General features: G+C 40.6%; 1 protein-coding gene across 1 annotated transcript in view; it reads left to right on the top strand.

Annotated features, from left to right (window-relative positions):
- The first annotated feature begins 279 nt into the window (after window positions 1-279).
- LOC125466460 (CDGSH iron-sulfur domain-containing protein 3, mitochondrial-like) overlaps window positions 280-20,647 on the top strand; it is a 58,257-nt gene continuing 37,889 nt past the window's right edge. The window contains exon 1 of the mRNA XM_048560983.2: window positions 280-546. Coding sequence (XP_048416940.1) covers window positions 496-546 — 51 coding nt within the window. The 5' untranslated portion in view covers window positions 280-495. The remainder of the gene's footprint in view (window positions 547-20,647) is intronic.

The following is a 20,647-nucleotide window of genomic DNA, read 5'->3' on the forward strand; positions in this document are numbered from 1 at the left end:
GTCCCGCTCCGGGTCTGGCTGCTGAGTATTTCCAGCAATCTCTATTTTTGTTTCTGATTTACAGCATTCACAGTTCTTTCGGTTTTTAATAATTTGTAAGACAGACACTGTACTGAAATTAGAGGGGAAATACTTTCATAAATACAGCTAATAATAGTGCAAACTAATTGGGCTGATGACATATATTTGAGCTAGACCAGGTAGGTGTTGAATGAAGAATATTTTGACCGACAGTTGGAGAAATAACATATTTAAGTAGTGGTGGGGACTGCAAATATTTTTTTAAAGGAAAAAGATCTCGGGAAACACCTTTCTACCTTCGAGTTCCACTTGGTGACCCGGGAACCAAAATTGAAAAGGGGCGGACATTGCAGCTTTTTCTTCCGGCTGCAGTTTAATCTTTTTAGATCTTACTGGCCGATCCTAGGACCACCGCATAGAGAAAAATCCTTCAAGAACAAAGCGGGTGAAGTGAGTTTGCACGGCGCCTCTGCAATGTATGAGCTTGTAACGCGGTGTGTGGGTCTGCGGACTCTGTCATTGCAGGTAAGTGTGTGGTGCAAATTAGTGACTGCAACTGCTCTGTCGGGGCATTATTTACCTGGTCGGTACCTAAACGTTGTTAACTCCATCCTGTTTGTGTTTCCCCACCCTCTTTCACGTTTGAGAATTATTCTAAATTCACGTCCCTTTGCTTGTTTATGATAAGACTCAGCACCAGCAGTTTGGGTGTTTACAAAGTTCTTCACTGAAACAGCACTAGACTGAATTTCAGATAAAAAAGAACTTTAAACGGAGGCCCTCTCAGGTGGTTGTAAAAAATCCCTTCACCTTCCTTGCGAGAGAACAAGACTTATCACTGGTGTTGTTGCTGTTTATAGGAGCTTATTCTGTGCAAGTAGGCTGCTACTTTCCGACATGAACCAGTGACTTAATGCTGAATCTCAACCACCTCTTTCATCTCTGACTCTGTAATACCCTCTCCACCCACTCCCCAACCGCTAAACCTCTGCCTCCTGCTCAGCTGTTTCCTTCTCTCCTTCTCCACATCTCATCTTCACATTCTTTTCCTCCACACTCCTTCCTCCCACCCCGTCTCATTTCTGCCTGCCCCTCAGTTAAACTTCTCAGTCCTTGATTTCAAGTTCTTATCTCTGTATGTCCTCAGAAATGCTATGAGATCCCATTGCTGCTCCAATTCTGGGTTTTCATGTATTCTTCATAATAATTACCACTCTACCACCGGGAGCTGTACCTTCAGTGACAAGGCTCTCAGCTCTGGAATAACACAGTGTGGAGCTGGAGGAACACAGGCAGCATCAGAGGAGCAGGAAAGTTGACGTTTGGGGTCAGAACCCTTCTTCAGAAATGGGGAGGGGGGAGGGGGAAGGGAGCTCAAATAAATAGAGAGGAGTGGTGGGGCAGAGGAAAGGTAAGTGTGATGGTGATCTCCTCCTCTAAGCTCTGGAATTCCCTCTCACTTTGAGGAACTCCTTAACACCCACCTCCGCAGTTGCCCCAATTTCTCCTCCTGTGGATAGATGCTAATTCACCGTCCTCTGAATCAAAACATGACAATTGCAGTATAAATGCAACGTGTTGCAAAGTTTTGTTCACCTCCATTTAGAGTCTAGTGTAGAATGGATGTACACAATGTTCAGACACTGCCAGTTTTAATACCGTCTGTTCAGAATGATTTAATAAATTAATAAGTTAATGTCCAATTATTATAATTCTATAATACACTTCACTCCATTTTTTTGAGAATTTTACATCGCAAGCCTTTTCTGCTTAGAAGTTTAGTCTGAAAATATCTCACTGAATGGTAGAACAGACTCAGTGGGTTGAATGGCCTACTTTGAGTCCTACATGTTATGGTCTTATTGGCAACAATGTTCCCTTTAATTTCAGTTTGCTCTGCATGCCTGAATCTAAAGTGATCCTTGGCTACGAGCAGCGTGTTATATGCTGAACTGCTGTTCAGCAATACCCACTCAACATTGAGACAATATTGGTTGCCAGTGCTCCACAATTGGCCTGTAGCTTCCAGGAATTAAAGATTAAACTCCAGTGTGTTGTTGATGAAAAATGATGGGGGCATGTAAAATATTGAATGTTTCTTTTCATTTTCTTTGAACATTTGTGTTCTTTATTTACTGACTCTCCTAAAGATGCGATAGTACAGAAGGAGGTCATTCAGCCTGCCCTGGCTCTCCAAATGAGTTACCTGTTATTATCTACTACCTATTCATTATCTATTCTCCTGCCCTGCACATTGGATGATTGTTTGAATAGAAGCAAAGCAACCTTTAATTGACTCTACTGTCACACACTTCCAGGCAGTCAATTACAAACCTGAACCACTTATGTCCTCCTTTTCTACTCTCACAAATCACTTCACATCTGTGCTTTCCTCATACCCAATCCTTTGACGAGCAAGAACAGTTTCTCCTTAACTGTTCTATCGAGACCTCTTGTCTGAGAACTTCTAAGAGATCTCCTCTTAGCCTTCATCTCTCCAAGGAGAGCAATCCCAAACTCTTCAATCTGTCCTCATGACTGATGTTTCTCAAATACTACCATTGCCCCACAACAGCCCTGACACTAATTGAATTTACATCCCACTAGCTGCTGTAGTGGGATTTGAACTCGAATTGCTCCAAAGTACGAACCTGGGCCTCTACTTTACTAGTTTGGTGATAATACTATTTTACCACCATCTCCTCTCTACTTGTGATGCAGTGGTAATTTTCCTCCCTCTGAACCTGGAGCCCACGGTTCAAGTCCCACCTGCTCCAGACCTGTGTAATATCTTTTCTGAAGAGGTTGGTCAGAAAACAAATCTACAATCCTTCCAAGTATTTCCCTAAGTAACCTGTTTAGATAGTTATTACACATCTCTAGGGAAGGTGGGACTTTAAACCCAAGCCTCCTGATCCAGAGGTAAGCTGGTTATCTATTACTATGATTGTTGGGCTAGTCAGAGGAGCTGTGATCCAAATATTAGTTTTTAAATAGTTTGTGAACCCATATCTTGAACTGTTGAACAGAGGATGCTTTGCTCAGGAAAAGGTAGAGGATGCAAAAGCAACAGCATGCAATCTGAAGGAGCAGGGAGCTCAGAAGAAGTCTTACAGCCTAGAAAACGTTCAGGGAAAAGTCACAAAGGTCCACTGTGCCACAAGAGCCCTTTACAACTGTTCTAGGTAATTGATTAAGTAGCGCCCTACCTCTGTAATGTGAGAATGTATGTAAGTTATTGAGGAATCCTTTGAATTTGTTTGAGTGTGACAAGAATTGTCATTATGCACTTAGAATAGATCTAATGGGTAAGGGTGGTTTGACTATTTGCCTGTCTTACTAGAATTTGTGTGTGTACATGTTATCTTTGAGTGGAATCACCTCACCCACTATTCAATCTGTCATAATTATGCAGCACGCATGCGTTAGCTTGTTTGTTCCAGTCAATTATTTCAGTTAATGCCATTTTGTAGAAAAGCACACTTGCCATATACTGGTGGTTGTTACTGGGCACTGAAGGAACTTGATGCTATTCTTAATTCCAGTGAAATTGGTGCTTAGGGTCACTGCTCCATCCTGCTGCTTGTCTTCCTGGCCCAACCAGCCTCTGTTTATCTATTACTATGATTGTTGGACTATTCTGAGGAGCTGTGATCCAAATATTAGTTTTTAAATAGTTCGTGAACCCATATCTTGAACTGTTGAACAGAGGATGCTTTGCTCAGGAAAAGGTAGAGGATGCAAAAGCAACAGCATGCAATCTGAAGGAGCAGGGAGCTCAGATGGAGTCTTACAGCCTAGAAAATGTTCAGGGAGAAATCACAAAGGTCCAGTTGTGGGTGGAATAAGACTGTGTTCAATTTTTAACTCACAGAGAACTTAACCTGCCTGAAAATCAGCAGCCTATTGCTCTCTCCTTCTTTGCAACTGTGTTGGTTTGGAACCCACTGAAAGTCATCTTTATCACCTGTGGAGAATTCTGTCATCTGGAGTCAAGGGAACTCAGCTACCTACAACTGTTTCAGGAATATACCCCAGTATCTATGTGCAGAATAACCTTGGAATCAGAACAGTATTTGGGACAATCCATAGCTTACTGTTTTTTTCATGAGTTTAACTATTACTTGGCCAAATGCTTTGAAGTTGACACTTTGCAGAGTTTTCAATATTGTTGTTTCTCCTCAGCACAGTGTGGGTGTGTTAAGTTTGATTGTTGTGTGTGTGTGTATTTGTGGAGTCTAAGTGGTTAATCATAATCTTTGCATCTTTGTTTTGGTAAGTTTGTGTTTGTTTGTGAACCAATAAATTATCGTTCACTAAAGAAAACAGGCTGACACAGGTGGGATTAGTTTAGTTTGGGATTGTTTTTGACATGGACTGGTTGGACCAGAGGGTCTGTCTTCAGTGCTGTATGACTCTATAACACCAAGCCTTGCACAGACTGACACCTATATAATGGGAGATCACCAACCTAATAACAATGAAATTTTTTTGTGACCAATAGAGAACCAGAACTAGAAAAGGAAGCAGTGACCCCTTCAACCTCCATCATAATAGGACCATAAGTAATTCTGTTTTTCAGAACAGTCTGTCACAATGTACAAGTGCCTGTAACCTTTAGTCCCTTTTTTTTATCTGATAAACATTCAAGTATAGAGGGTGAGACCATAAAGAGGTTTGTTGACATACCAGTACTTATTTCAGAATTCCATTTTCTTACCACCGAGCGGAAGTGAAATTTACTGATGCCATAAATCATAACATTTGGCTGTATAATGGATGGATGATGTCACTCAGTGACCCATACACATTGGGACGTTCCAATGGATTGACAACAACAGGGTTGAAGGTTCTTCCTTATTCAACCCTGTCATGTGCTGAAAGACTAACATTTGCCTATGTCCATAAAGACCAATACTTGTAAGCCAAACAGCAGTTGTTGTATTTAGTTTCTTCAGCTTCAGGGACTGAATTCTTGGAATACACTTTACATAGAATTTCCAGCAAAGAGTCAGACCATTTGACCCAGCCACTCCATGGCATGGGGATATTCATCGTGCCTTCCAGTGTGTACAAGTTATTCGCTGAATCAGATGTTTGTTCTGATTGCTGTTTAGATATATTAGTGGCCAATATTCCCTACATTTGTTTTCAGTAAACAAACTTCTGAGATTGTGTGGGACAGCAACTTCCAAAGTTGGAAGTCAATGCAACGGTGCACTGTACACACCAATTGGGTATGCACAGATCCTCACAGCAGCAGCACAACTTAGAAGGAAGATTGTAGAGTGATGGACTTATACTGATGGTCCCAGTCTTGTCTTTTCCCTCAAGTGGAAACATCCTCTTTATATCTATCTGTCAAACACCATAGAGTTATAGATTCATACAGCACGGAAACAATTCATTCATGCTGACCAGGTATCCCAAACTTGTGCCATTAGCCGGTGCTTGGTCCATATCCTTCTAAACCTTTCCTATCAATGGACCTGTCCAGATGTAAGTGTTAAATGTTGTAATTGTACCTGCTTCTATCACTTTCCCTTGCAGGTCATTCGATACGTTCACCACCCTCTGTGTGGAAAATGTTGCCCCTTATGTCCCTTTTACATCTTTCCCCTCGCACCTTAAACTTATGCCATCAATTTTGGACTCCCCTATCCTTGGAAGACGACTGTGGCCATTCACCTTCTCTATGCCTTTCACGATTTATAAACCTCTATAAGATCGCCCACAGCCTCCAATGCCTCAGGGGAGAAAGGTCCTAGTCTATCCAGGCTGTCTTTCTAATTCAAAGCCTCCAGTCTGGGCAATATCCTTGCAAATTTTTTCTGTACCCTTTCTAATTTAACAACATTTTTCCCATAGCAGGACAGCCAGAATTGCAAGCAGTATTCCAAAAATAGTCTCACGGCCACCTGTACGGCCCCAACATGATGTTCCAACTCCTGTACTCAGTGCTCTGACCAATGAGGTAGGCATGCCAAAAACGTTCTTCACCCTCTGTCTACCAAGGAACTTAAAATATGCATCAGTGCTTCAAAGCATTCAGCACCTCTTCTTCTGTAATGTGGACTGCTTTCAAGACATCACAGTTTGTTTCGCCAGTTTTCCTGGCTTCCATGACTTTCTGCATAGTAAATATTGAGGTGAAATATTAGTTTAGTATCTCACCCATCTCCTGTGGTTTCATGCACAGACAGCCCTGTTGATCATTAAGAGGCCCTATTCTGTCCCTAGTTGCTCTTTTGTCCTAATGTACTTATAGAATCTCTTAGGATTCTCCTCAAACTTATTTGCCAAAGCTAATTCAGGTCCCCTTTATGCCCTCCTGATTTCCATCTTAAGTGTACTCCTCCAGGGATCACAGCTGTCTATACCTGACACAGAGATAATGGGAACTGCAGATGCTGGAGAATCCAAGATAACAAAAAGTGTGAAGCTGGATGAACACAGCAGGCCAAGCAGCATCTCAGGAGCACAAAAGCTGACGTTTCGGGCTTAGACCCTTCAGATATCTTGTATACCTGACACATGCGTCCTTCTTCTTCTTGACTAGTTCCTTTATTATCTCTAGTCGTCTGGTGTTCCTTGCACCTACCAGCCTCGCCCTTCACACCAACAGGAATATATTGTTGCTGAACTCTCATTATCTCATTTTTGAAAGCCTTCCATATGCCAGACATCTCTTTAGGTGCAAGTAACCTCCTCCAGTCAAACTTTTGACAGTTCCTGTCTAATACCATCAAAGCTGGCCCTCACTCTAATTTAGAAGTTTAACTTTCAGATTAGGCTTATACTTTTCCATATCTATTTTAAAACTAATAAAATTGAAATCACCAGCCTCAAAATGCCCACCCATTTATACCTTAGTCACTTGCCCTGCCTTATTTCCCAAGCAAAGGTCAAGCATTGCCCCTTTTCTAGTAGGTACATCCATATATTGAATAAGAAACTTTTCTTGAACACACTGAACAAATTCCTCCTCATGCAAGCCCCTTGCACTCTGGCAATCCCAGTCCATGTTTGGAACGTTAAAAATCCCCGACCATTAAAACTCTGTCATTCTTAGAATTTATCTGAGATCTCCCTACATATTTGCTCTTGAATTTCCTGCTGACTATTCGGAGGGGGGTGCCACTGAAAAGAATTTCTGAAAGGACCAGGTAACCTCTGCAAGGATGCCTCTTTTTCAAGTCTTTTCAATATGTTTTTTACTGCCTGGGATTTGGTTAGTTTAGATGGCCAATTTGCGATGCAGAATGACACCAACAGCGTGGGTTCGATTCCCACACCAGCTGAGGCTACCACGAAGGACTCTATTTCTCAACCTCTCCCTTTGCCTGTGGTGCCGTGACCCTTGAGTTAAACTACCACCAGTTGTGTGTCTCTCTACTTACTATGGTGACTTTACCTTTACTAGACATAATCTTCTCTGGGACCGGCCTTCTAAATCTTTTTATATCGTGCTGTTGCGCCTCCATATTTATTTCTATGACTAGGAGACCAGAATTTTGGGAGTTAGGTGAATAAGCTTATTCTGTTCCACATCTCACGTTGTTCAACATAAGAAAAACACTTCGTTTGTAACCTGTTATTTCATGTTATTCTATGCTGCTATTTGTATGTCTCGAGGTCGACAAGGAAGTGGAGTTGTGGAAATTTCATTCAAAAATAAGAAAAAAATGCCAGGGAAAATATCATGGGAATACCTATTGAATGGCAGGACACTAGGAAGATCAGAGAGATAGTGTTCTTGGGGTGCTTGTCCACAAATCCCTGAAGGTGCCAGGGCAGGCTAATAGGGTAGTTAAGAATGCGTAAGGGACACTTGTCATTATCATTCAAGGCACAAATTGTAAAGAGCAAGGAGGTTATGTTGGAGCAGTGTTGGACATCGGTTAGGCCTCAGCTTGTGTACTGTGTGCAGTTCTGGTCACCACACTGTAGGAAGGATGTGATTCCACTGGAGAGGGGAGATTCACCAGGATGTTGCCTGGGATGGAGTATTTCAGCAATGAAGCAAGGCAGGATAAACACACATAAACAAAGCATGGACCTGGAGGAACACAGCAGGCCAGGCAGCAACAGGGTCCCGACCCAAAACCCAAAAGCTTTCCTGCTCCTCTGATGCTGCCTGGCCTGCTGTGTTCCTCTAGCTCCACACATTGTTATCTATGACTCCAGCATCGGCTGTTCTTGCTGTCTCAGGGTAAACTCGGGTTGTTTTCTCTGGAGCAGAGAATGTTGAGGGGGACCAGAGAGAGGTGTATAAGAATATGAAGGACATGAACAGGGTGGATAAAAAGTGGTTGTGCTCCTTAGTTGAATGGTCAGGAACAAGGGGGCATAATTTTAAAGTGAAAGGCAGGAAGTTTAGAGGGGATTTGAGGAAAACATTTTTCATCCCCGTGCCCATGTACACAGATCCTTGAAAGTTGCCACCCAGGTTGACAGGGCTGTTAAGAAGGCATACAGTGTTTTAGCTTTTATTAATAGAGGGATCGAGTTCTGGAACCAAGAGGTTATGTTGCAGCTGTACAAAACTCTGGTGCGGCCGCACTTGGAGTATTGTGTACAGTTCTGGTCACCGCATTATAAGAAGGATGTGGAAACTTTGGAAAGGGTGCAGAGGAGATTTACTAGGATGTTGCCTGGTATGGAGGGAAGGTCTTACGAGGAAAGGCTGAGGGACTTGAGGCTGTTTTCATTAGAGAGAAGAAGGTTGAGTGATGACTTAATTGAAACGTATAAAATAATCAGAGGGTTAGATAGGGTGGATAGGGAGAGCCATTTTCCTAGGATGGTGACGGCCAGCACGAGGGGGCATAGCTTTAAATTGAGGGGTGAAAGGTATAGGACGGATGTCGGAGCTAGTTTCTTTATTCAGAGAGTAGTAAGGGAATGGAACGCGTTGCCTGCAACGGTAGTAGATTCGCCAACTTCAGGTACATTTAAGTCATCATTGGATAAGCATATGGACGTACATGGCATAATTTAGGTTAGATGGGCTTCAGATCGGTATGACAGGTTGGCACAACATCGAGGGCCGAAGGGCCTGTGCTGTGCTGTAATGTTCTATGTTCTATCAGTGGGTGATCTGGAATGCACTGTCTGGGAGGGTAGCTGAGGCAGGTAACTTCACAACCTTTAAAATTTAGTTAGATAAGCAGTTGAAGTGTCTTAAGTTGCAAGAGTATGGGCCTCGTGTTGGAAAAAGAAACTAGTATAGATTTAGTGTACCTTTGATAGCACAGACTTGATGGGCTGAAGGGACTCTTCTGTACTGTATGATTCTATTAAGAAGGACTTAAAGTTGCTGACAATCGCAACGCTGAAGGAGGTTTTTGATAAGTGAGTCAGAAATGATAGGTGGGCATTTCAAATTTCAGATGACCTGTATGGTTTGACAGGTAGTTCTGCTATAATGTGTGCTTTGTTAATGCAAATTGGCTGTAACTGTTGGGATAACGCAAACTTTCTGCTGTACAGGTATAGCGATTTTTTTATTAATAGCAATTTCCATATAACACAATTTTCTATGGTACGATTTTCTATAGCGCGAGGTCACATAGGAATGCAACTATCACATTGTAGGAGAACTGTCTCTGTATCTGATTCTATTCAAGTCATCTATGAGCACGTGTCAGCATTTACTAAACAAGGCCTTAATCATACCACGACATTATCTAGCGTTTGTAACAACAAAATTGCTTGTTTTATGAACAGGTTTGCATCAGCCTTATTTCAGTCAGCATTGTCAATTCTGACTCAGGCACTTCTGATCCCAATCCAGCAGGATGACCACACAGAATCATAGTCATACAGCATGGACAGTTTAGTGCACTACTGAAGGAGTGCAGCGCTGTCAAAGGTATTATCTTTGAAATAAGGCATCAAACCAGACTTTAAAATCTGCCCTTTCGGCAGCAGCAATTTCTAGGATCAAAAATTACTCATTTTACTGTACAATCTAAGTGGACTGTTTTTAAATAGATTATTGCACTATGCACGAGTTACCGCTAAGTTTCAGTCAAGATAAGTGCATTATTGCCTTCCCTATTGAGTAGTTTTACACCAGGTATTATTTGAATGTCAAGGTCAGTCATTTAGCATTTTGTACTAGCTATCAGATTAGCAGCCATACATAGGAGAATAGCAAATAAACAACAGAATGAAGGAATAAAATTCTGTAAACAAGTTTGTTTTTTGTGTAGCAGAGCATCAGATGGAACCTATCAATAGTTGGACTTACCCTTTTGCATTTAGGTTTTAGATTCTTTTGTGACTGAGTTGGTGAAAAGTGAGCTGATAAGATCGCAGGCTGGTAACTGGAACATCCAGGACCTGAGTGACCAGGCTAAATAAGTCTGTTTCTTCTGAACCAAGTGGATGAAACGTTGTGAAATTAATAGCACCAGGTTTGAGAAGGAAATAAAACTTCGGCGTTGTTTAATTCATTATCAGATCAGGCCTCAAAATAGAAATGGAGAGGGGGAGAGAGATTGGATAAGGAGTGAGGAAAAACACACCAAGTAATATTTGAAAAAAAGGCCATTTAACGTTTTAAAAATTTCCCACAATTAAAATACCTTGAAAGGGTAAAATATTTCAAAAAAGATTTTAGATTTTATTATCACATACAGGAGTACAGTGAGAAGTGTGTAATGTCGCCACATGTGGTGCTGTTTTTGGTACCAAGGTGCAAAAAAAAGCTTGGGTACAAAGTTTTAAAGGGAACAAGAGTTAAAAAGTTGAGCATCACTTCGTAGAATATCACACAAATAAAGAAATAGGCAATAGTTTAAACTAGGAAAATAAAGGAATAAGTTAAAATTTCACAATAGTTGAAGTGTCACGTTACAGCAACAGTAATAATAAATATCACAGATAAGATAAAATGTGATACAGGAATTTCTGTGCTGATGTGACATCATTTAGGGGATGGGCATCTTGCATCAAATAGCATGACCCTTCGGCTGTTTGCAACAGGCAGAGAGCTGATCATGCTCAACCAGCCCATTTCTTACAAAACTCAGAACATAATGTCTAATTTTACACGTGATTCTGCAATTGGACAGCATATGATGAACAATCACAAGTGTACTAAAAATTATACCAAGAACCAATTTAATTTTTTTTTGAGTTTGGCTCTGATTAGATTACTAATAAATCAGTTAGGCTCACTTGTGCTTACTGGAGACTGTATATATTCACATGCAGGGCTGTCTCCTCTGCAGGCAAAGTTGAATTAAACAAAAGGATGGAAGAGAAACTTTCTGGGTGCATTTTCTGTGGAAAGAAAATTAACCAAGGAGTATCAATTGCCAACCACTCAGAATTCTTTTCTCATGCAGTGTAAATTGTTGATCGCTTTTAAATCTGGCATTCTTGCATCTGCCCTGATGAGTGCAAGACTTGAAGCTTTGACAGCATGTCATTTTCTTGGTAGTGCTCAAGTTCTGTACTACCAAGTGACTACTTTTCACGTTATTAAAATGATGTTTGTGAATAAAGCTCCTTGATTTCTGAGGCAAATTTATACATTTATATCTGCTGTACAATTGCACCAACTTCTCACCATTCAATGGTGAGGCATAGAGCAAGTTACTGTTTCTCTGGAGCAACTACTGGAATGGGGAATTTCAACATCAGCATTATGGAAATCTGTAGTCAACAGTGCATCTGCCCTAGCCTGACATTGCAGTACCATTTACACATAAATAACTCTAATTTTGATAGAAAAATCTGGGTCACTATGCAAAAATTGAAATCCTGAAGTTTGAGAGTCATTAGAAAACAGTGATATAATTTCTGAGAGGTAGTAAGAACTGCCGATGCTGGAATCAGACATAACAACGTGTGGAGCTGGAGGAACACAGCAGACCAGGCAGCATCAGAGGAGCAGGAAAGCTGACATTTCAGGTTGGGACCCATTTCTGAAGAAGAGTCCAGACCTGAAATGTCAGCTTTCCTACTCTTCTGGTTCCGCCTGGCCTGCTGTGTTCCTCCAGCCCCACACTGTGTTATTGGTGATATAATTTCTGGTTCATGAGGATAGTAAAATCTTTTTTTGTGATTACACCTGTTCTGCACATGAGCAATATTCCATCTCCAACAAACAAAATTTTCCTGAAAATTATAACACACACTTTTTCCTGGCAGCTGGATTAAAGAAAAGAAAATAGCACCATAGGGAGCTACACAGTTCCATGCAGTAGTCACAATGATTATGGTCATTGGTACGGGTGAGAATTGGCAACAGTTCCAGATAGAAGCTTAAGTGTGAGAGTATTTTGTGTGCTCCAGATTCAAATGCAGCCGTGATTTGGCTGAAGTTTATAAACTGCTTGATCTTTCTTTCTTGTTGTTTATGGAGGTCATCCAAAGCCCTCTGGTGCGTTAGACGTGAAACTCGCTCCTAGCCATCTGTTCTCTCCTTAGTGCACCAGTCAACATACCCCATCTGTGAGATATTACATTTTATATCGGTCACAATTTTTGTAGAAAAATATGCATATACAGTTATGAGCCTTGAATCAGTGTTAAAACGGACAGCTCTGACATGCTTCAAATAACACAAACTTAGAATTTTATATTAAGAAGGATGAGATTGCAATTGCACATTACATTACTGTCTAATTATGTACTATCAATCTCTATTTATCAACATAAACCACTGAAAGCTCACAGAAGTGTGCATCGGGGAGGCCATTTGGCCCATCATACCTGCAACAGTTCTTCATATGACCATCTTTACCTAGTACCAATTTCCTGCTTTTTCTCCATACCTTTGCACGTCATTTCTATTCCTATAATCATTCAATTCCCTCTCGAATTCCTCAATTGAACATGCTTCCACCAAGCAGCATATTGTTATTTTTTCACATCACATTTGTGCCTTTCGAAAATCACTTTAAATCTGTGCCCTCTCATTCCTTTTACCAGGAGGAAAACTTTCTCCCTATGCACTTCATCGCGCCCACTTATGATCTTGAAAATCTCAATTGAATCAAATTCTTTGTTTTTAATACAGAATTGGCCACGGGACAAAAATACAAATCTACTAACATTTTTTACTACTTTGAACACTTATAACCATAGATTTTTCAAGCAGAAATTCTGCACTTTTTTTGAACAAGCACTGGAAAGAAAAATTTTCAGAAGTACTTCTTTTGAGATCTTCCTACATATGTTTAGAACAGGGTACTGATGCCTGCCACTTGATAAATTGTGCCTAAGAATAGAGCTATTCATACAACTCACAGTGGAACGTAACTTTCCCCAAGCATTTCCAAAACAGTGCAAAACCTACGCATTTACCCTATGCAAATTTTTATACTCTATTCTTGGTCACTCATTTTTACTGTTTTTGAATTTTGTAGTTGCATAGATTCGTAAAATGTTATTTGTCCCAATGGTTCCATTGATAAGTAACTCCTAATGTTGGTTTGCTGGCAGTTTAAGATGTATCGGAGTATTAATGGTAGTATCCTTTAGAACTTTGCATCTGCAAGTTACAACCTACTCTCACATGGCATACTTAACCCCAGAAAGCATTCCACAAACATAGCTCTGTTACCTAAAGACAGCTGTTTTGTCATCAAACATTTGCTGATGCAAATGTGGTCAGGGATTTCAATGCACTCTTTCATTCGTTTTGATGAGTACTTTTGTTGTGGGCGTGTAACTTTGGTAAGTTACAGTAAGAAGGCATTTAATTTCTATCATCATTCTTGATTCTTCTAAGCCAGTTGTCTTGCTGAAATATATCACGCACGAGCTGGATAATCAGAGAACCTTTGCTTTACATGTGCCACTAACAGTAGTGCGACACTACAGTTTGAACATGGCACCAAACAGTAACAGCTGTCATCACATTACCATTACCCGGGAATGCCTGATCATTTAATGTTTGTGAATTTGATCACCCATCTTTTTAAAAAAATCTCCAAATAAGCAATTTCAAGTGTGCATTCATTAATGTTGAATTTTCTGTTTTCAGTTCTTCTTCTAAAGTTTATTTGAATATCCCAAAGGTGCTTCCTCATGTCTTCCCAGTAATGGGAGATTTACAGGAGACAAATACAGGAAGCACTTGGACTTAATCTTGGGGGACTAGTGAGTGGGAGAGCTTTAGGGGTTAATTTCTTTCGAAAGCCTAGTTTTTCTTACTTTCTGCTTAATTCCTAAATTAATCTTTAATTTAAGAGAAGTCAAATTTTGTTTTAGCCTTAAAACAGGGATAAACAAGCTCTAAGAGCAGCTGCTGCAGATTAATGAGGTATTGTTTAATATGAGTTTTCAGAACCTTGAGTGCAGTTGTTTTTCAGTAAACATAGAAAAAGGCCTCCCTTAGTGACGAGAGGTAATGGGAACTGCAGATGCTGGAGAATCCTTGATAACAAAATGTGAAGCTGGATGAACACAGCAGGCCAAGCAGCATCTCAGGAGCACGAAAGCTGATGTTTCAGGCCTAGACCCTTCATCTGATGAAGGGTCTAGGCCCGAAACATCAGCTTTTGTGCTCCTGAGATGCTGCTTGGCCTGCTGTGTTCATCCAGCTCCACACTTTGTTATATCCCTTAGTGACGTTTTGGTTTTCGCTGACTGTTGCTTTGAATGCAGAGTGGAAATTGCGAGTTTGGTGACTGGAGGAGTTTGAAGAGGAAAAAAAGGTGTGCTTTTTTTATTTTCTAGCTTTATCAGCCCCCAGTAATTGGCAGTTATTTTGATATAGGGAGAGAAGCTGGTGAATAACTGAAGTTAAGCTACTTATTCTAACTGTGATTAATAGTTTTTAAAGGTTCATTACAGCAGAGCAGCTCAATTGAGTAGAACAGATATATTGTAGCGTATGGGAAGTTATGAACGCACCATGTCTCCAAGACGTATCATTATAAAGTATCACTGGCTATGCAAGCTTGAGCTCCAGGTTTGGAAACTCGAGTGCAGATGGAGTCTCGGTTGTGTATCTGAAAGCAGAAAACTGCATGGATAGCCCTTTTAGGGAGATGGTCTCACCGCTGGATAAGGTGACCATAGGCAGTCTAAGAGATCCAGACATGCCGTACAGGAGCCCCCTGAGTTTCTTGTGCTGACTTAGCTGGCTTTCCATTTTGAAGGTTATTGGTTGCGGTGGTTCCTCGGGAGACTCAATTTGCTTTATTTTTAAAGAAATGGACTTTATGGATATGTGAAAACGAAATATTTGGCTAAGACAAATGTGGATCCGTTACAAGCAGAGTCAGGAGAATTTATAACAAGGAATAGAGAAATGGCAAAGAGGTGAAGTACTTATTTTGTGGTTGTCTGCACTGATGAAGATGCAAGAAATGTCCCAGAATTAGAAATCCAAGGGAGCACGAGGAATTGAATGAAATGAGTATTAATGAGAAGGTTGTGGCAAAATGGACTGGAGAAACAAACTGAACTGAAGCTTAAGTCTGTGGTAGCTATGGAGATAGCAGATGTGTTGGCAATCATCTTTCAAAATTCTGTAGATTGTGGAATGGTTCCACAGATTGGAAAGTAGTAAAATGTCACCCTTCTATTTAAGGAGGGAGGGAGAGAGAAATTGAGGAACTACTGTCCTTTTAGCTCTGCATCCATTGTTGGGAAAAAAATCTAGAATCTATTACAAAGGATCTTTTGAGAAATGAATTCTTGGATAATAATTAACTGGATGGGCACAGTCAACATGGATTTGTGAATAATATATTGTGTTTGACTAACTTTGTTGGAATTTTTGAGGATGTTACTAACAGAATTGATAAAGGGAAATCGGTCAACAGAGTATACTTGGATTTTCAGAAGGCTTTACCCCACAGGAAGAGCGTCATCCAAATTAAAGCATATGGGAGAGGCGGTAATGTGCATGGATTAAGAATTGGCTAATATGCAGAAAGCAGTCGGGAGGAAGAAACAGATCATTCGCACCTTGACAGGTTGTGACTACTGGTGAACCACATAGATCAGTACTTGAGGCCCCAGCTGTACACGTTGTGTATCAATGATTTGAAAGTAGAGACCAAATGTAATGTTTCTAAATTTGCAGTTGACATAAAACTAAGTGAGAATGTGTGCTATGATGAAGATGCAAAGTGGCTTCAAGAGGATGGCATGGTGTCTGTGAGCAAGCAAGTACGTGGCAGATGGAATGTAAGGTGGACAAATGTGAGGTTGTCCCATTTGGTGAGAAATAGATTGCTCAGCACATTCCCTGAAATTTTCTTGGTACTGCGCTCACCTTCATGATTCACGCAACTTTGCAGCTTATAGAAGTGGAAGCCATTCATTGACGTGCTGATTGAGCTTCTCAGTGATTGAACAGTTTAGGGAAAACATTTGGTGTTGGATATTTCTTAACTGGTAAGAGATGAGATATGTAAAGGTATCTAGGTGTACACGTCAACATGTCACTGAAGGCTGATGTGCAGATGCAACAAGCAATTAGGAAGGTTACTGACATGTTAGTTTGTTTTTAGCAACAGGGTTCGAGTACAGGAATAGCAGAACTTTACCTCAGTTGTGTAGAACGTTGGTTAAATTGCATCTTGAATATGATAGTGCGGTTTTGATCCCCTTAGCATAGGAAGGATATTATTGCCATTGAGAGAGTTTAACAAAGGATCACCAGACTTGTTCCTGGGACGATAAGACTCACTGTCGAAGAGAGATTGGGGAAATTGAGCCCGTATTCTCTAGATTTTCAAAGAATGAGAAGTGATCTTCTTGAAACCCACAAAATTTAGGTAAGATATTTCCCCAGGTTGGAAATGAGGCGAGGTAAAGGGAGCCGGAATAGTCTGGGGAAAAAAGGCATTGGAATAGATTGACTATGATTAAATTGAATAGTGCAGCAGGTTTGACAGGCTGGATGGCCTACTCCTGTTACTATGTTCCCACATACCTGTGAGATTTCTGTTTTGTCCATCTCAAATGCTGCATATTTCCATGTTTAGTGACATGGAGTTATCCAGGAACATGTTTATCACTGCGGCTCCATTACCTGACCCATCATTGAGCCTCACTTGAATATCATTGGTGCTTTACATTTAAGGTTAGAAGTCAGATGACACTAGGTTATAGTCCAACAGGTTTACTAGAAATCACAAACTTTCTAAGCTCTGCCCCTTTTACCTGATGAAGGGGCAGTGCTTGGAAAGCTTGTGATTTCAAGTAAATCTGTTGGATTAACCTGGTGTCATCTTCCACCCCGGTTCAACACCAGCACCTCCACATTATACATTTAACTTTACAAGAGAACATTCATTTGCCAAATGATTCAGTGGGTTAATGAGTTTTGCATTGATGTTAATATGTCCCGAGCGATAAAAGTGTGAAACTCACTGTGATGTGGAATACAATCACAAGTTCATTGAAAAACTCAAATGGTGATTTGTCACAAATGGAAAACAGTGCTGACTGTGCAGACATTCTATCCAGGAATGTCTTCAGCACCTCTGATGTAGTGCAAAAGTGCCCAGTATGTTTTATGCAGATAAGGGGCAGCACGGTGGCTCAGTGGTTAGCACTGCAGCCTCACAGCACCAGGGACCCAGGTTCAATTCCGGCCTTGGGTGTCTGTCTGTGTGGAGTTTGCACGTTCTCCCCGTGTCTGCGTGGGTTTCCTCCGGTTTCCTCCCACAGTCCAAAGGTGTGCAGGTTAGGTGGATTGGCCGTGTAAATTGCCCGTAGTGTCCAGGGGTGTGTAACTTAGGTGGGTTATAGCGGGGGATGGATCTGGTGGGACGCACTGAGTTTCAGTGTGGACTTGTTGGGCCAAACGGCCTGTTTCCACACTGTAGGGATTCTAATTCTAATTCTAATAAGCAAATTTGTGAAAGGCAGACATGCAAATTTAACTGCAGTTGAAATGAATAGGCAATACATATTTAAAGTGAAGCTAGACCAGCCCATTCAGAAGAAGAATAGATGAGGTGAATTGAGGGAGGACAGCTCATTTGGACCAGACACACACCAATACTCTGATTCAGCAATTTAGTGCTATGCTGACTAAACTGAATGCACTCCTCATTGATCATTTTTACACAGAAACATTGAAAATCAGAGCAGGAGGAGGCCATTCATCACGATCATATCTGATCGTCCAACCCAATAGTCTAATCCTGCTTTCTCCCCATAACCTTTCCTCCGATTTGGCCCAAGTGCTATATTGCCTTTTGAATATATTCAATGTTTTGACATCAACTACTTCCTGTGGTAATAAATTCCACAGGCTCACCACTTTGGTTGAAGAAATGTTTCCCTATCTTCTTCCTAAATGGTTTACCCAGAATCCACAGACTGCAACCCCTAGTTCTGGACACACCCATCATCAGGAACATCCTCCCTGCATCTACCCTGTCCAGTCCAGTTGGAATTTTACAGGATCTATGGGAACCTCCTTAATTGTCTGAACTCTAGCGAAAACAATCCCAACCTAATCAATCTCTCCTCATATGTCAGTCCCATCATCCCCAGAATCAGCCTGGATAACCTTCGCTGCACTTCCTTGAGTGAGAGCATCCTTCCTTTGAAACGGAGACCAAAACTGCACACAATATTCTAGGTGGGACCTCACCAATGCGCTGTATAACTGCTACAACACATCCCTGCTCCTGTATTCACTACTTCTTTCTTTGCTTGTGTTTCTTTCAAGAACAGGTAGTTCTCCTGTAACAGGATAGTTCCTTTCTTGTGCAACCTTGTGCTATTGCAAATTGCTATAGAAAATCCCGTTATAGGGAAATCGCTGTAGAAAATTGCTGTACTGTAAAGTAGAAAGTTTCTGTGATCCAAACAGCATCTGTTATTTATCAATCAGCCAATGTGCGTTAATGAAACTTGTGTTTATAGCAGAAGTACCTGACCTTAGGAGGGGACTGTTTGCCCATTGCACATTTCATGAAACTGACATTGCCTTTAAATATCAGTAATTGACAAAGGTTATAACCAATGTTGAAAAAGTTTGATTTGGAGGCATTGCCTTCCTCCTCTTTAGGAAATATTTGCAATGTTTTTCTAGCTTTCTATTAACCTACCCCTATATCCAGAGGATTTTTTTAAAAATTGCATTTTTTATATTTTTTTCAGTACAGGGATCACACACTGATTAGCGTTTCTCTACGGCTATATAATTTATTTTGACATAAAAGTCTCTTAAATAAAATACATCACATGTCACTTTAATATGAAGCAGCATGGATTAACATGGTTGCAACGCAGGGTACCACAATCCAAACGGGATATTAAGATTGGGCTATTTTGTTTGTAAAATGGGATTTAGTGATGTTTTCTCAGTTGCTACTGATGATGAAAGTTTCCGTGATTATATTTCATCCTATCCCTCTGAACATTAGATTTGTTTCCAATGAACATTACATTTATCATTTCTAAAACTGCAGTTATTGTCCCAAATTCTTGCTGGATTACATCCTTCCTTGCTGCAGGAATAGGACTGATCCCTCAAAAATTCTAACTGAAAACCCAGTCCTAAGATTTTCCCAGTGCTGTCTATTCGCTTGATGTCCCTATGATTATTTTTCGCCTTTAAACTACATAATTACAACTTACTTTCTTTTTCCTAAAAACAAAACCTGCCTTACCACTTATCCTGACAGATCACTTGCAAGCGTTGATAACTGATCGATTAGTTCAGTTTGGAGCACTATTAGAATTTCTGACACCCGAGCCTGCAGGCACACCAGATTTTTGGAAGGAAAGTCAGGAAATATAAAGCTGTACCCTGATAAACATATAGATTATACCATAAAGTGGTCCTTTGAGAAAGTGGTACAATAAAATTTGTAACTTGTCAGCAACATCTTCCAATTAGTTCCATCAAGCTATTCAATAACCTTCACTATAATCCGCTCAGCCTCCTGCAAGTATTGATCTAATTCCCTCTTCAAAGGCGCAAATTGAACCCGCTTCCAACTTCCTTGTAGGCAGGGTTCCAGATCTTCATAAATTGTTCCTTTTGCCTGGCCTTTTGTCAACTACCTTTTAAATCTGTGCCTTGCAGGGGAGAAAGTAGTGCTGGTTATTCTCCTTGATTTGCAAGGCAGTAAAGTGATCTGTCTCTTTCTCTCAATCAAATTTTTAAATGGTCATGGAATATTTGGTAAATGTATTGCCCCTGAATTGAGTGGCTTGCTGGAGTTAGCCATATTACGTTAAGAATGACAGATTCCCTTCCACAAAGGATATTAATCAAGACTAGGGTATTTATAAAAGATTTTTTTTCTTTATTCATTCACAGGATGAGGGCGTCGCTGACCAGGAAACATTTATTGCCCATCCCTAATTGCCCAGAGGGCAGTTAAGAGTTAACCACATTGCTGTGGGTCTGGAGTCACATGTAGGCCAGACCAGGTAAGGATGGCAGTTTCCTTCCATAAAGGACATTAGTGAACCAGATGGGTTTTTCCAACAATCGACAATGAATTCCTATCTGTCATTAGATTCTTAAATCCAGATATTTATTGAAACAAATTATTCAAACATATGGTTTGGAAACCTGGGTGACAAGATCAGTGAGTTAACCACTATGACATAACATTCAAAAACACAGATGATGCTGGAAATCTGAAACAAAGACAGAAATTGCTGGAGAAACTCA

This window comes from Stegostoma tigrinum, chromosome 31 (assembly GCF_030684315.1).
Source record: "Stegostoma tigrinum isolate sSteTig4 chromosome 31, sSteTig4.hap1, whole genome shotgun sequence".
Lineage (NCBI taxonomy): Eukaryota > Metazoa > Chordata > Chondrichthyes > Orectolobiformes > Stegostomatidae > Stegostoma > Stegostoma tigrinum.